The 16153-nt window shown below is 41.8% G+C and overlaps 1 protein-coding gene across 1 annotated transcript in view; it reads right to left on the reverse strand.

Annotated features, from left to right (window-relative positions):
- Positions 1-12675, reverse strand: part of DCC (DCC netrin 1 receptor) — a 49471-nt gene extending 36796 nt beyond the window's left edge. Inside the window, exons 1-5 of the mRNA XM_038124180.1 lie at positions 12660-12675; positions 8968-9059; positions 2853-2968; positions 1565-1662; positions 605-681 (exon numbers count right to left, since the gene is read on the reverse strand). Coding sequence (XP_037980108.1) covers positions 605-681; positions 1565-1662; positions 2853-2968; positions 8968-9059; positions 12660-12675 — 399 coding nt within the window. The remainder of the gene's footprint in view (positions 1-604; positions 682-1564; positions 1663-2852; positions 2969-8967; positions 9060-12659) is intronic.
- Positions 12676-16153: the final 3478 nt, after the last annotated feature.

The raw sequence follows: 16153 nt of genomic DNA on the forward strand, positions 1-16153 counted from the left end.
TTTTTTCCCGGCCATTTTTTCCCGCACGGAAAGAATCCCTGTCCTTTTTCGCGCCTGTTCTCCCCTGACGATGTTCCCGGCTTTTCCCCCGCGCAGCTGCCCCGGCCAGCGGCAAAAAGGCTCGGGAAATTTGGGGAAATTTTGGGGAATGTTGGGGAAATTTTGAGGAAAATTCTGAGGAATTTTTTGGGGAATTTTGAGAATTTTTTGGGAAATTTTGGGAGATTTGGGGGATTTTTTGTGGGAAATTTCTGGGATTTTGGGGCAATTTTTTTGAGAATTTTTGGGATTTTTTGAGAATTTTTGGGATTTTTTGGGGGAATATTTTCAAAAAATGTGGGGAAATTTTTAATGAAATTTCAGGAATTTTGGGGAAAATTTTTCGAGAATTTTTGGGGATTTTATGGGGATTTTTTGGGATGTTGTGGGGAATTTTTTGGAAAGTTTTTGGGAATTTTGGGTATTTTTTGGGGAATTTTTCGGTGAAATTTTTGGGGGTTTTTTTTTTGGAAATTTTGGGGTATTATTTCCCACCTTTTTTTCCCGCCATTTTCCACCTCCCAAAAAGATTTCCTGTCTTTTTTCCCTCCCTTTTTTCCCTCACGATTTTCCCGCTATTTTTGTTCCTCTCCGTTTTCCCGCCCTTTTTTCCCGCCATTTTTCCCTCGCAAAACTGAGGACCTGGCCCAAAGAAAATGGGAAAAAGGTTGGAAATATGGGGAAATTTCGGATCATTCGGGGGAAATTTTGGGATTTTTCCCGCCTTTTCTCCCCGCCCTGTTTTCCCCTCACAAATTATTTTTCCCGCTCTTTTTTTCCAGCTTTTTCCCGTTCTTTTTTTCCCCTTACAAAACGTTTGCCCGCCATTTCCCCCCCGCTTTTTCCCCCCCGAAAAGCTTTTCCCGCCCTTTTTTTCCCGCCTTTGTTTCCCCCCACCTTGTTTTCCCGCCATTTTTCCTCTTCACGGAGGCTTTTCCCGCTCTTCTTTGCCGCCATTTTTTTTCCCCTCCTGATTTTCCCGCCATTTTTCCCTCCTCACAGGAATTTTTCCCGCCTGGGAGGCTCCAAAATTTGGGATTTTGGGGCAGTTTTCTGGCGGAGATTAATGGAGGGGAAATGTAGGGGGAAAAGGGCGGGAAAAATTTGGCGGGAAAACCTTTTGTGAGGGGGGAAAAAAGGCGGGAAAGCCTTTCGTGAAAGGGGAAAAAAGGCGGGGAAAAGCGTGAAAAAAATGGGGGAAATTTGGCGGGAAAACCTTTGTTTTGGGGAAAAAAAGGCGGGAAAAAAGGTGGGGAAAAAAGGCGGGAAACTTTCTTGTGGGGGGGCGAGGAAAAAGGCGGGGAAAAAAGGGCGGGAAAACCTTTAAGGTGGAAAAAGGGCGGGAGGAAAAGGCGGGAAATCCTTTAGGAAAGTGGGGCAAAAAGGCGGGAAAAGGAGCGGGAAAAGGAGCGGGAAAACCTTTCACGGAAGGGAAAAAAGGCGGGAAAACAAGCAGGGGAGAAAAGGCGGGAAAACCTAATGCTGGGGGGGGGAAAGGGCGGGAAAATGTGGCGGGAACTCTCACCCAGCAGGCGGAGGCGGGCGGCCGGAAGCGGGCAGGGGTTCACGGCCGGAGCCACGCTGCAGATGCTGCTCCCGGCAAGGAGGGAATACTCGGGGGAGCTGGGGAAAAGAACGGGAATTTTGGGAAAAATTTCGGGAAAGAACGGAAAAGGGAGGGGAAAGGGAAGAAAGGGGGGGAAAGTTGGAGGAAAATTTAAAAAAAGATGGAAAAAATGGGAGAAAAAATGGGGGAGAAAAGGAAAAGAATGCGCCAAAAAATGTAAAAAAAAAAAATTGCTAAAAAATACAAAAATAATTTTAAATGTTTTTTAAAAATTTCCAAAAAAAATCCCCCCAAAATTTCTCCAAGAATCCCAATGCAATCCTAAAGGGGCCCCAAAAAATTCCCCAAAATTTCCCAGTAAATCTTAAGAAAAATAAAAACAAATCCCCAAAGAATCGAAACGGAATCCTAAAAAAAGTTTGAAAATTTTACCAAAAAATCCAAAAAAATTCCCATAAAATCCCCCAAAATTCCCAAAACGTTGCCCAAAAAATTGCCAAAAAATCTCTAAAAAAACCCCCAAAATTAAAAAAAAAATCCTAAAAATCCCCCAAAAAATCCAACTAAAATCCCACTAAAATCCAATAAAAATCAAAAAAAATCCCCCCCAAAATATCCCCAAATATTTTAAAAAAAAAAATTCCCAAAAAATCCCTAAAATATCCCCCAAAAAATCCAAATAAAGTCCTAAAAAACCCCAAATGAAATCCAATTAAAATCAATTAAAATCCTAAAAAAAATCCCACCAAATTCCAAAATAATCCCAAAAAAATCCCACCAAATTCCCAAAAAACCCCCCCAAAATTCCCCCAAAATTCCCAAAAAATCTGAAAAAATCCCCCCAAGATCCGAGTAAAATCCAATTAAAACCCTAAATTATTCCCAAAAAATTCCCCCAAAAATTCCCAAAAAATCTCCAAAATTTTCCAAAAAAATGCCCCAAAAATCCCAATAAATCCACAAAAAATCCCCAAAACATCCCCAGAATATCCCGCCAAAATTACAAAAAAAATTCCCAAAAAATCCCCTACAATTTCCAAAAATTCCCAAATAATCTGCAAAAACATTCCCAAGAAATCCCCTAAAAACCCCCCAAGATTGCCAGCAGATCCCCAGTAAATTCCAAAACGAATTCCCAAACGGTCCCCAAGACGTGCCCCAGAATCCCCCCCGTTCCCCAGGCAGCCCCAGGATTCCCCGAGGATCCCGCGGCCCGGACGGCGATTCCCGGTCCCGCCGCGCGTGCCTGGGGCCGACGGCGGCGCCGCCCGGCGGCCGCGAGAGCGCCGCGGAACCTTCCAGAAGCGCGCCGCTGCCCCGCCCCCGCCCGCTGCTCGCTCCCGCGCCGCGCCGCGCCGGCACCTGCGGGAACACCGGAGAGCCGGGAACGTTCCGGGAACGTCCTGGGAACGTCCCAGAACATCCCGGGGAAATCCCGGGGACATCCCAGGGAAACCCCGGGAACATCCCGGGAACGTCCCGGAACATCCCGGGAACGTCCCAGAACATCCCGGGAACATCCCGGGAACATCCCAGGGACATCCTGGGAACATCCCGGGAACATCCTGGGAACGTCCCGTAACATCCCGGGGAAACCCCGGGAACATCCCTGGAACATCTGGGGAAATCCTGGGAAAATCCCGGGAACATCCTGGGAAAATCCCAGGAAAATTCCGGGAAAATCCTGGGAAAATTGTGGGGGAAAAAAATCCAGGAAATTTCAGGAAAATGACAGAAAAAATCCAGGAAAATTCCGAAAAAATCCTGGAAAATTCCATGGAAATTCTGCAGAAAATCTGGGAAAATCTGGGGAAAATTCCAGCAAAAATCTGGAAAATTCCAGGAAAGATCCAGAAAAATCTGGGGGAAAGTCTAGGACATTCCATGGAAAATTCTGGAAAATTTAGGAAAATCTGGGGAAAAATTTTGGAAATGCCAGGAAAATTCCAGAAAATTCCATGGAAAATTCTGGAAAAATTTGGAAAAACTCTGGGAAATTCTGGGAAAATTCTGGGACATTTTGGGAAAATTCTGGGGAAATTTAGGAAAATCTGGGGAAAATTCCAGGTAATTGCATGGAAAATGCTGGGAAAATTCCAGAAAAAATGTGGGAAAGATCTGGGAACAAACCCAGGAAATTCCATGGAAAACTCTGAGTAAAGCCTGGAAAAAATCGGAAAAAATCCCAGGAAATCCCAGAAAAATCTCAGAAAATTTCATTTAAAACTCAGAAAAAAAAAATCTCAGAAAAATCCTGAAAAATCCCAGGAAAACATCAGAAAAATTCTGGGAAAATCCTCTTAAAATCCCAGGAAAATCCTGAAAAGATCCTGAAAAAATCCGGGGAAAATCCCAGAAAAATGCTGAAAAAATCGTAGAAAAATTCTGGGAAAATCCTGAAAGATCCCAGAAAAATTCGGAAAAAATTTTGAAAAAATCCCAGAAAAACTCTGACCGTGCCCCTGTCCCTGTCCCTGTACCCCAAACTCTGACCGTGCCCCTGTCCCTGTACCCCAAACTCTGACCGTGCCCCTGTCCCTGTGCCCCCGTACCCCAAACTCTGACCGTGCCCCTGTCCCTGTCCCTGTACCCCAAACTCTGACCGTGCCCCTGTCCCTGTGCCCCCGTACCCCAAACTCTGACCGTGCCCCTGTCCCTGTACCCCAAACTCTGACCGTGCCCCTGTCCCTGTCCCTGTACCCCAAACTCTGACCGTGCCCCTGTCCCTGTCCCTGTACCCCAAACTCTGACCGTGCCCCTGTCCCTGTACCCCAAACTCTGACCGTGCCCCTGTCCCTGTGCCCCCGTACCCCAAACTCTGACCGTGCCCCTGTCCCTGTACCCCAAACTCTGACCGTGCCCCTGTCCCTGTCCCTGTACCCCAAACTCTGACCGTGCCCCTGTCCCTGTACCCCAAACTCTGACCGTGCCCCTGTCCCTGTGCCCCCGTACCCCAAACTCTGACCGTGCCCCTGTCCCTGTACCCCAAACTCTGACCGTGCCCCTGTCCCTGTGCCCCTGTACCCCAAACTCTGACCGTGCCCCTGTCCCTGTCCCTGTACCCCAAACTCTGACCGTGCCCCTGTCCCTGTCCCTGTACCCCAAACTCTGACCGTGCCCCTGTACCCCAAACTCTGACCGTGTCCCTGTCCCTGTGCCCCTGTACCCCAAACTCTGACCGTGCCCCTGTCCCTGTCCCTGTACCCCAAACTCTGACCGTGCCCCTGTACCCCAAACTCTGACCGTGTCCCTGTCCCTGTGCCCCTGTACCCCAAACTCTGACCGTGCCCCTGTCCCTGTGCCCCTGTACCCCAAACTCTGACCGTGCCCCTGTACCCCAAACTCTGACCGTGCCCCTGTCCCTGTCCCTGTACCCCAAACTCTGACCGTTCCCCAGCTTCCCCCACCTGTCCCCCAATTTCTCCCAATTTCCCCCCATTTTTTTCCTGAACTTTTTGTGATTTTTCTCCCATTTTCCCCCTTTTCCCCCAATTTTTCCCCATGTTTTTCCTATTTTTCCCCCAATTTTCCCCTATTTTTTTCTGATCTTTTCCCCAATTTTTCCCATTTTTTGCCAATTTTCCCCCAATTTTTCCTATTTTTTTTCAGATTTATTCCAAATTTTCTCCCGATTTTTTGTCAATTTTTACCGTATTTCTCCTCATATTTCCTCGATTTCCCCAGAATTTTCCCCCAATTTTCCCCCAATTTTCCCCATTTTTTCCCATTTTTTCCTGATTTTTTCAAATTTTCCCCCTTTTTTTGGCCAAATTTTCCCCCCATTTTTCCTCTATTTTCCCCATTTTTTCCAATTTTTCCCCAATTTTTTCCCATTTTCCTCCCAATTTTTCCCAACTTTTCCCCAATTTCCTCCCAATTTTCCCAGTTTTTTCCCCAATTTTCCCCCATTTTCCCCTTATTTTTCCTCTCATTTTCCCCATTTTTCGCCATTTTCCCCTCAATTTTTACCGTATTTCTCCCAATACTTCCCCATATTTTCCCAATTTGTTACCGTATTTCTCCCAATTCTCCCATAATTTTTCCCCATTTTCCCCCGTTTTTCCCAATTTTTCCCAATTTTTTTCTTCATATTTCCCAATTTTTTACCATATTTTCCTCAAGTATTTCCCCATTTTTACCCTATTTCTCCTAAAATTTTACCGTATTTCTCCTAATATTTCCCCATTCCCCCAATTTTTACCTATTTTTTCCCGATTATTCCCCAATTTTCCCCGATTTTCCCCCAATTCTATCCCAAATTTTTACCATATTTCCCCTAGCATTTCCCCAATTTTTACCATATTTCTCCTAATTTTTACCGTATTTCCCCAATTTTTCCCCATTTTTTGCCAATTTTTCCCAAATTTTTAAAGTATTTCTCCCAAATTTTACTGTATTTCTCCTAATATTTCCCCAATTTCTGCCCAATTTTTCCCCATTTTCCCCCAATTTTTCCCGTATTTCCCCTTATATTTCCTTGATTCCCCCCCGTTTCCCCACAATTTTTCCCATTTTTTTCCCAATTTCCCCCATTCTTTTCCACATTTCTACCGTAGTTCCTCTAATATTTTCCCAATTATTACCGTGTTTCTCCTAAAATTTTACCATATTTCCCCTAATATTTCTCTAATTTCCCCCAATTTTCCCCATTTTTCCCCAATATTCCCTATTTTTCCACAAAATTTTCCATATTTTTTCCTAATCTTTCCCCAATTTTTTCCCATTTCCCCCCCATATTTTCTTCCACCATTTCCTATTTTTTCCCCCTTTTTTCCCCAATTTCCCCCAATTTTCCCCCTCAATTTTTACCGTATTTCTCCTAATACTTGCCCGGATTGTCCCGCTTTCTTGCCCTATTTCTCCTCATTCTCCCCCAATTTTTGCCCAATTTTCCCGCAGTTTTCCTCCAATCCTCCCCCAATTTTCCCTCATCCTTTCCCAAATTTTGACCATATTTCCCCCTAGCGTTTCCCCAATTTTTTACCGTATTTCCCCCACATTTTTCTGAATTTTCCCCTGATTTTTCCCCTTTTTTTTCCCCATTTTTTCCTAAATTTCCCCATTTTTTTCTAAATTTTCTTCCAATTTTTTCCAATTTTCCCCCAATTTCCCCCCGATTTTCCCCATTCTTTTTTCAATTTTTGTAGAAATATTTTAAGATTTTCCCCCAAATTTTCCCGTATTTTCTGCTATTTTTTCTCCATTTTCCCCCAAAATTTTCCCCATTTTTTCCCCAATTTTTTCCCCAGTTTCCCCCAAATTCTTCTGATTTTTCCCCTGCTTTATCCCAATTCTCCCCAGTTTTTTCTCTTTTTCCCCTTTTATTTTTCTCCAATTTTTCTCCAATTTTCCCCCAATTTCCCCATCCTTTTTTCAATTTTGGGATAAATATTTTAAATGTTTTCCCCAAATTTTCCCATATTTTCTTCTATTTTTTCTCCATTTTTCCCCATTTTCCCCCCAAATTTCCCCTTTTTTCCCCAATTTTTCCCAGTTTCCCCCATATTTTTCTCAATTTCCCTCCAATTTTTCCCCAGTTTTCCTCAATTTTCCTCCCATTTTTGCCAATTTTTTCTTCATTTTTACCCTTTTTTCCCCAATTTGTTCACGGATTATTTCTCTATTTTCCCCATTTTTATTCCAATTTTCCCCCATTTTTTCCTCCATTTTTTCTCCACTTTTTTCATTTTCTCCTTTATTTTTAAAGGATTTTCAGGGCTATTTGGGGGATTTTTTCCAATTTTTTTCATTTGTAACTGAATTTTTGGGGAAATTTTTTGAATTTTTTTTTTACTTTTGGGGGGAATTTTTGGGGAAATTTTGGGGATTTTTTTGAATTTTTGGGGATATTTTTCTGGATCTTTTTCTGTTTTCAGCGCATTTTTTCTTGAATTTTGGAGGATTTTTTTTATTATTATTATTTTTTGGGGAATTTTTTGGGGAATTTTTGGGGGGATTTTTTGGGGGATTTTTTTTCAGATTTTGGGGGGCATTTTTGGGGAATTTTTTTGGATTTTGGGGCTTTTTTGAGAGAATTCTGGGGGGAATTTTGGGGATTTTTTTTTAATTCTTGGGGAATTCTGGGGGATGTCTTTGGAATTTTTTCAAATTTTTCGTTTTTTTTTTTTTTTTTTTGAATTTTGGGTTGAATTTTTGGCAATTTTTTGTGGAATTTTTGGCGAATTTTTTGGGGAATTTTTGGGATTTTCTTCTGGATTTTTTTTTTCCAGCGAACGTTTCTGGAATTTTGGGAGATTTTTGGGGCAATTTTAGGAGAATTTTGGGAGAGTTTTGGGGATTTTTGGGGGAATTTTTGGTCCTTTTTGGGTGAATTTTTGGGGATTTTTGGGGAAATTTGGTGGGAATTTTTTTAAAATTTTTTTGGAATTTTTTTGGGAGGTTTTTTTCAGAATTTTCTTAGATTTTTTTGGCGAATTTTTGAGGAATTTCTGGGGAATTTTGGGGAATTTTTGGTCTTTTTTAGGAGATTTTGGGGAGATTTTTTTAGAAAATTTTTCAGATTTTCGGGGAATGTTTGGGGCATTTCTAAAGAATGTTTAGGATTTTGGGGGAATTTTTGGGGCTTTTTTTGGGAGAATTCTGGGAGAATTTTTGAGAATTTTGGGGAGGATTTTTGGGGAATCTTGGGAAATTTTGTGAAATTGTTGGGGGGAAGTTTGGGGCATTTTGGGGGCATTTTTTGAGACATTTTTGGGAATTTTTTGGGAATTCTTTGGGAATTTTTTCTGGATTTTTATTTTTTTTCAGTGAATTATTCTTGAATTTTTGGGAAATTTTGGGGGAATTTTTGGTGGGATTTTTTGGATTGTTTTTTCTTTTTTAAGGGAATTTTGGGGGAATTTTTTGGCGGTTTTTGGGGATTTTTAAAGGATTTTTTTAGGATTTTTTTCGGCATTTTTGGGGAAACTTTTTACAACATTTTTGGGATTTTTGGGGGCATTTTTGGGGAATTTTTGGTCTTTTTTAGGTGATTTTTTGGGGGGATTTTTCTGGGATTTTTGGGGAATTTTTTCAAAAAAATTTAAAAATTTTTTTAGAATTTTTGGGGGTATTTTGGGAATATTTTTTTTGAATTTTGGGGTGAATTTTTTGGCAATTTCATAGGCAATTTTTGGGGAAATTTGGGGGCATTTTTGGAGAAATTTTGGGGCGTTTTTGGGTATTTTTGGGACTTTTTTTCTGGTTTTTTTTTATTTTTTCAGTGAATTTCTGTTGAATTTTTGGGGATTTTTTTTTCATTCTTTCGGAATTTTTGGGCATTTTGGGGGGAGTTTTTGGGGCATTTTTGGGAGTTTTTCGGGAACTTTGTGCGACATTCCCGGCCCCTCTTTGTCCCTTACCTGTCCCTCCGGGCTGCGCCAGGGCCGCCAGGAGCCAGATCCAGGCGCTCGCTGCCATCCTGCGACGTTTGCCCGGGAAATCCCAACGTTTCCTGGGAAAAGCCCGGGAATTTCGGCGGGAAAAGCCCGGGAATTTCGGTGGGAAAAGCCCGGGAATTTTGGCGGGAAAAGCCAGGACCTTTGGCTGAAAAAACCTGGGAATTTCGGCGGGAAAATCTTGGGAGTTTCAGCAGGAAAAGCAGGAGACTTTGGCGGGAAATCCCGGGGAGTTTTGGCAGGAAATTCCAGGAGATTTTTCGAGGCCAATCCCCGGGAACTTTGGAGGGCAAATCCTGGGAGTTTTGGCGGGATCTCCCAGGAATTTCGGTGGGAAAACACCGGGATCCGGACGGGAAATTCCGAGAGTTTCGGTGGGAAAATCCTGGGAAATTTTGGCGGGAAATTCCAGGAATTTCGGCAGGAAACTGATGGAATTTTGGTGGGAAAATGCTGGGAGTTTGGGCAAGAAACTCCAGGAATTTGGGCGGGAAATCGATGGGAGTTTGGAGGGAAAATCCTGAGAATTTTGGCAGGAAATCGCTGAAATTTGGCGGGAAATCCTACGACTCCTTGAGGAAAATCCGGGGAATTTTGGGATTACATTTGGAATTTTTGGGGTAAAAAAACTGGGAATTTTGGGGTTACAAATTGGGAATTTTTTTGGTTAAAAATTTGGAATTTTGAGGGGAAAGATTTGGGAATTTTGGGGGGGAATTGGGGAAATTTTGGGTGAAAAATTGGGATTGTTTTTTGGTTAAAATTTGAGAATTTTGGGGGTGAAAAATTGGGAATTTTTGGGTGCAAAATTCGGAACTTTGGGGTTAAAATTGGGAATTTTGGGGTTAAAATTTGAAAATGTTGCGGGTAACAATTGGCAATTTAAGGAGGAAAAATTTCAGAATTTTTGGGGATGAAAAATTGGGAATTTTGGGGTTAAAAATTTGAATTTTTTAGGTGAAATATTGGGAATTTTTGGGGTTAAAAATTGAAAAACTTGGGTAAAAATTGGGATTTTTGAGTGTCTAAAATTGGGAAAATTCGGGTTTAAAATTGGGAATTTTGGGGCTTAAAATTTTGAATTTTGGGGTTAAAAGTCGGAATATTTGGGGTTAAAAATCAGGAATTTTGGGGGATGGATCTGGGATTTTTTGGGATAAAAAATGGGGAATTTTGGGGAAAAAATTGGGAATTTAAGGTGAAAAATTGCGAATTTTGGGGGTTAAATCTGGGACTTTTGGGTCCTGAGAGGAGAAAAAATACTGACATTTTTGGGCTACAAAATTGGCATTTTGGGGTTAAAGCCCTGGAATTTTTAGGGATGGATCCTGGGATTTTTAGGGTTAAAAAGCGGGAATTTCGGGGCTCAAAAACCGGGAATTTCGGGGTTAAAAACCGGGAAATTTGGGCCCTGAAAGGGGGAAAGAGTGGGAATTTGGGGGTAAAAATTCGGCATTTTTGGGGTTAAAAATGGGATTTTTTTTTGGGGGGGGTTAAACCCCTGGAATTTTTAGGGGTGGATCCTGGGATTTTTAGGGTTAAAACCCGGGAATTTTAGGGTTAAAAACCTGGAATTTTGGGTCCTGAAAGGAGGAAAATATTGGGATTTTTGGGGTTAAGAATCGGCATTTTGGGGGTTAAAAAATGGGAAGTTTGGGGGATGTATCCCGGGATTTTTAGGGTTAAAGCCCTGAAGTTTTGGGGTTAAAAACCGGGATTTTTGGGGTTAAAAAGCAGGAATTTTGGGTCCTGAAAGGGGGAAAATATTGGGATTTTTGGGGTTAAGAATCGGCATTTTTGGGGTTAAAAATTGGGACTTTTGGGGGGTGTATCTCGGAATTTTTAGAGTTCGAAATAGGGAAATTGGGGGTTAAAAATCGGGAGTTTTGGGTCCTGAAAGGGGGGGAATATTGGGATTTTTGGGCTAAAAAATCGGGATTTTGGGGGTTAAAAATCGGGATTTTTGGGGTCAAACCCCGGGAATTTTTAGGGATGGATCCTGGTTAAAACCCGGGAAATTCGGGGTTAAAACCCGGGAATTCTGGGGTGAAAAATCCGATTTTTAAGCTTGAAACCTCCCGGCACCATGGATAGATCCCACCCCTCTCCCGAACAAAACCCTCCCAGAATCCTTTCAAAAAAACCCCGCAAAACCTGGAGTCGTTTCTCTTCTAAACCCTCCTCCGGCTCTGCTGCGACCCAGCCGCGAAATCCATGGGAAAAAATGAGGCAAAAAGAGGAAAAAGGGGAAAAAGGGAGAAAAAAGGGAGAAAAAAGGGGGAAAATCGCAAGAAACGGGAAGAAAAGGGGGCGGGGGCCGCGCTCGGCAGCGCCCTCTGCGGTTCCTGCTGGAACTGCAGCGCTTGGGGGGGAGGGGGATTCGTTCACTCATTAGTGATTAATTCCCATTTTGGGGCGCTTCTTTTTTACTTTTGGGGGGGGTTCGGGCTTTTAGGGGTTTTGCTGGGCTGTACCCCTTTCCCCCGTGTTTTTTAAAGGGGTTTTTTAGGGTTTCCCCCCCACTTTTTCCAATTTTTCTTTGATTTTTCCCCCATTTTTGCCCCATTTCCCACCCATTCTTCCCATATTTCCTGATTTTTTCCTGATTTTTTCCTGATTTCCCCCCCATTATCCCCCTCTTTTTTCCTGATTTTTCCCCCCATTTTTTGCCCATTGTTTTTTCAATTTTTTCCCATTTTCCCCCATTTTTTGCCCATTGTTTTTTCAAAAATTTTTCCCATTTCCCCCCCATTTTTGCCCTTTTCCCCCCATTATCTCCCTCTTTTCCCCTTATTTTCCCTCATTTCCCCCATTTTATTCCTCATTTCCCCCCATTTTTCCCTCATATTTTCCTCATTTTCCCCCAATTTTCTCCCCAATTTTCCCCTGATTTTTTCCTCATTTCCCCCCTATTTTCCCCCATTCCCCCATTTTTCCATGTTTTTCCCCATTTTATTCCCATTTTATTCCCATTTCCCCCCATTTTCCCCCTGATTTTTTCCTGATATTTTCTTAATTTCCCCCTCATTTTCCCCCATGTTTTGCCTCATTTTACCCCAATTTTCCCCATTTTATTCCCCTTTTTTCCTGATCTTCCCCCATTTCCCCCCCACTTATTCCCCATTTCTCCCCCATTTCTCCTCCTTTTGTCACTGATTTTTTCCTAATTTTTCCCTATTTTTCCTGATTTTTCCCGATTTCCCCAATTTCCCCCCATTTTTCCCCATTTTCCCCTCATTTCCCCCCCTTTTTCAAGATTTTTTCCTTCCAATTTTCTTTCCGATTTTCCCCGATTTCCCACTTTTTATTCCCCCTTTCTCCTGATTTTTTCCCATTTCCCCCCAATTTTTCCCCATTTTCCCCCCATTTTCCCCACATTTCCCCGGTTTTTTCCCTTTCCTCTCCCCATTTCCTCTCCATTTTTTATAATTTTCCCCCATTTTTCTCATTTCATCCCCATTTTTACCCCAATTTTCTCTCCATTTTCATCCTTTTTACCCCAATTTTCCCCATTTTCTCCCCCATTTCCCCCCAATTTTTCTCCTCCTTTTCCCCCAGTTTTCCCCATTTCCCCCATTTTCCCCGATTTTCCCCCATTTTCCCTCTTTTTTCCTCCATTTCCCGCCATTGTTCCCTGATTTTTTCCTCATTTTTACCCCATTTTTCAACCATTTCCCCCCAATTTTCCCCAATTTTTTCTCCAAATCTCCCCCATTTCCCCCATTTCCCCCATTTTTCTCCATTTTTCCAGTTTTTTCCCCATTTTTCCCCATTTCCCCACCCAAAATTCCCATTCCGAGCAAACCCCACCAGCCCCAGATGACCCCCCCGCAATATATATGCAAATTTATGCAAATTTATGCAGAGTCTGTCCCATCTGCCACATGTGGGGAATCCCGGTGGGAATTCCGGGATTTTGGGATGGATCCAAAGGATCCGGGGTTTTCCCCAATTTCCCCCCATTTTTTCCTGATTTTTCTCCTTTTTTCCCCACCAATTTTTCCTCATTTCCCACTCATTTTATTCCCATTTTATTCCCATTTTCACCCCATTTTCCCCCTGATTTTTCCCCATTTCTCCCCCCTTTTTTCACTGATTTTTTCTTAATTTTTTCCTGATTTTCCCCCCATTTTGCCCCATTTTCCACCAATTTTTTCCTGATTTTTCCCCATTCCCCCCTTTTTTCCCCAATTTTCTCCCCCATTTTTAAACAATTTTTTCCTGATTTTTCCCCTTCCCCCCCATTTTTCCCCATTTTTCCTGATTTTTCCCCCATTTTATTCCCCTTTTTTCCTGATTTTTCCCCCTATTCCCCCCCATTTTCCCCAATTGTCCCCCAAATTTTTCCTTTTTCCCCCGATTTTTTGCCTTCCCCCCCAATTTTCCCCCATTTTTTCCTGATTTTTTTTCTTTTTTTCCCACCAATTTTTCCTCATTTTCCCCTCATTTTATTCCCATTTATTTACCATTTCCCCCCATTTCCCCCCCATTTTATTCCATTTCCCCCCCATTTTTCCCCAAATTTCCCCCCAATTTTCCCAGCCATTTTCCCCAATTTTCCCCCTGATTTTTCCCCATTTCTCCCCCTTTTTTCACCGATTTTTTTCTTAATTTTCCCATTTTTTCCCCAAATTTCCCCCAATATTTCCCCTTGTACCCCTGATTTTTTTTTACATTTTTTCCAATATTCCCCCCATTTTCTCCTCATTTTTTCCCTATTTTTCCCATATTTTTCCCCAATTTTTCTGGGTTTTCCCCCATTTATTCCCCATTATTTCCTAAAATTTTCCCTATTTTCCCCTGACTTTCCCCCTATTTTTTCCCAAATTTTTCCCATTTTTTCCCCATTTTTCACCCATTTTAACCCTTTTTTTTTCTGAATTTTCTCCCCATTTTCCCCATTTTCCCCCTATTTTTTCCTCATTTCTCCCTTGTCTCCCCATTTTTCCCCATTTTTCCCCATTTCCCCACCCAAAATTCCCATTCCGAGCAAACCCCACCAGCCCCAGATGACCCCCGCAATATATATGCAAATATATGCAAATATATGTAAATCTATGCAAATTCAATGCAGAGCCTGTCCCATCTGCCACATTTGGGGAATCCCGGTGGGAATTCCGGGATTTTGGGATGGATCCAAAGGACGAGGAAAAAACGGGATTTCCCCCCCTATTTTTACCCAATTTATTTCCATTTTTCTCCGCCCCAAAAATGCCTAAAAATGCCTAAAAATGACACCAAAATGCCCTAAAAAAGCCCAAAATGCCCCAAAAAGTCCATTTTTTTTTTGGCATTAAAATTCCAGATTGTGGGGGATCATAAATTGAATTTTTTAGGGTTTTCCCCAAATTTTTAATATCCCAACCCCCATTTTTTTCTTTTTCCGTCCATTTTTTCTCAATTTTCCCCCAAATTTCCCCCAAATTCCCCCAAATTTTCCCCCAATTTTGCCCCAACATTTCAAATTTTTCCCCTCATTTTTTCCCCATTTCCCCCCCATTTCCCCCCATTTTCTTGCCAATTTTTCCTTTTATTTCCAATTTTCCCCTTTTTTTCCATTTTTCCTAATTTGCCCCCAATTTTTCCCCATTTCCCCCCATTTTTTCTCCATTATTTTCCCATTATTCCCATTTTCCCCCTGATTTTTCCCTGAATTTTCCCCAATTTTTTCCCAATTTTCCCCCCAATTTTTCTTCCAAATTGTCCCAAATTTCATCCCATTTTCCCCCCAATTTTCCCCCTAATTTTCCCCATTTTTCCCACATTTTTCTCCATTTTTTCTCCATTATTCCAAATTTTTCCCAGATTTTTCCCTTATTTTTTCCCAATTTTCCCCCAAATTTTCCCAATTTTTCCATCATTTTCTTGCCAATTTTTTCCCCTTTATTTTCAATTTTTCCCCATTTTTTTCTCCATTTTATCTCATTTTTTCCTCAATTTTCCCGGAGAAAAATGGGAAATAAATGGGAATAAAGAGGGAATAAAAAGGGAATAATTTTTTTTTTTTAAATCCTCAAAAAATCCTTTAAAAATGACCAAAAAAATTCCAAAAAATCCCCAAAAATCCCCCAAATCCAGGATTTTATTTTTATTTCTTTTGGGTTTTTTTTTTTTTTTTCTTCCACTTTTGGGGCTTTTTTGGGGTTTTTTGCCCCTTTTGGAGACAATTTTGGGGCATTTTGGGGGGATTTTAGGGGCATTTTTGGTGATTTTTGGGGCATTTTTTGGAACTTGGGGAGTCATTTTTGGGGTCATTTTTGGACCCTTTTGGGGCATTTTGGGGGCATTTTTAGGGCATTTTGGGCCTTTTTAGGGCATTTTGGGCCCAATTTTGGCCTCATTTTCTGCCATTTTTGTGCAGTTTTTGGGGCATTTTTGGGCATTTTTTACTTTTTGGGGGGTTTTGGGGGCATTTTTTGGAATTTTTGGGGGCATTTGGGGGGCATTTTTGGGGGGCATTTTTAGGGCATTTTTGGGGCTTTTTTAGGGCATTTTTTGCCTAATTTTTGGCCCATTTTTTGCCTCATTTTTTGGATATTTTTCTGCCATTTTTGTACAATTTTTGGGTCATTTTTGGGGTTTTTTGGAGCTTTTTTGGGGGCATTTTTGAGGCTATTTAAGGCTCTTTATTTTTGCATTTTGGGGACAATTTGGGGGTATTTTTGGGGGGTTTTTTTCGGGCATATTTGGGTTTCTTGGGGGGGCTTTTCTGGGGCTTTTTTTGGGATATCTTGGACATCTTGGGGGATTTTTAAGGGGGTTTTTAGGGAATTTTTGGGCTCTTTTTGGGCTTTGTTTTGCACCTTTTGGGGGCAATTTTGGGGCATTTTTCAGGGGCTTTCTTGGCTATTTTTAGGGCATTTATGGGGCGTTTTAGGGCATTTTTGGGGCATTTTTGGCTCCTTTTAAGAGAATTTTTGGCTTTTTTTTTTTCTTCATTTTTTGCGCCTTTTTTGGTATTTTTGGGGGCATTTTTGGGGACTGTTTGAGGGGGTTTTTTGCAACTATTGAGGACAATTTTGGGGCATTTTTGGGGGAATTTTTGGCTTTCTTTGGGGCTTTTTGGGGTATGTTTGGGGCATTTTGTGCCCCTTTTAGGGCAATTTCTGGGGACTTTTTTAGGGCATTTGGGGGCATTTTTGGGCCCTTT

This window comes from Motacilla alba, chromosome Z (genome assembly GCF_015832195.1).
Source record: "Motacilla alba alba isolate MOTALB_02 chromosome Z, Motacilla_alba_V1.0_pri, whole genome shotgun sequence".
Lineage (NCBI taxonomy): Eukaryota > Metazoa > Chordata > Aves > Passeriformes > Motacillidae > Motacilla > Motacilla alba.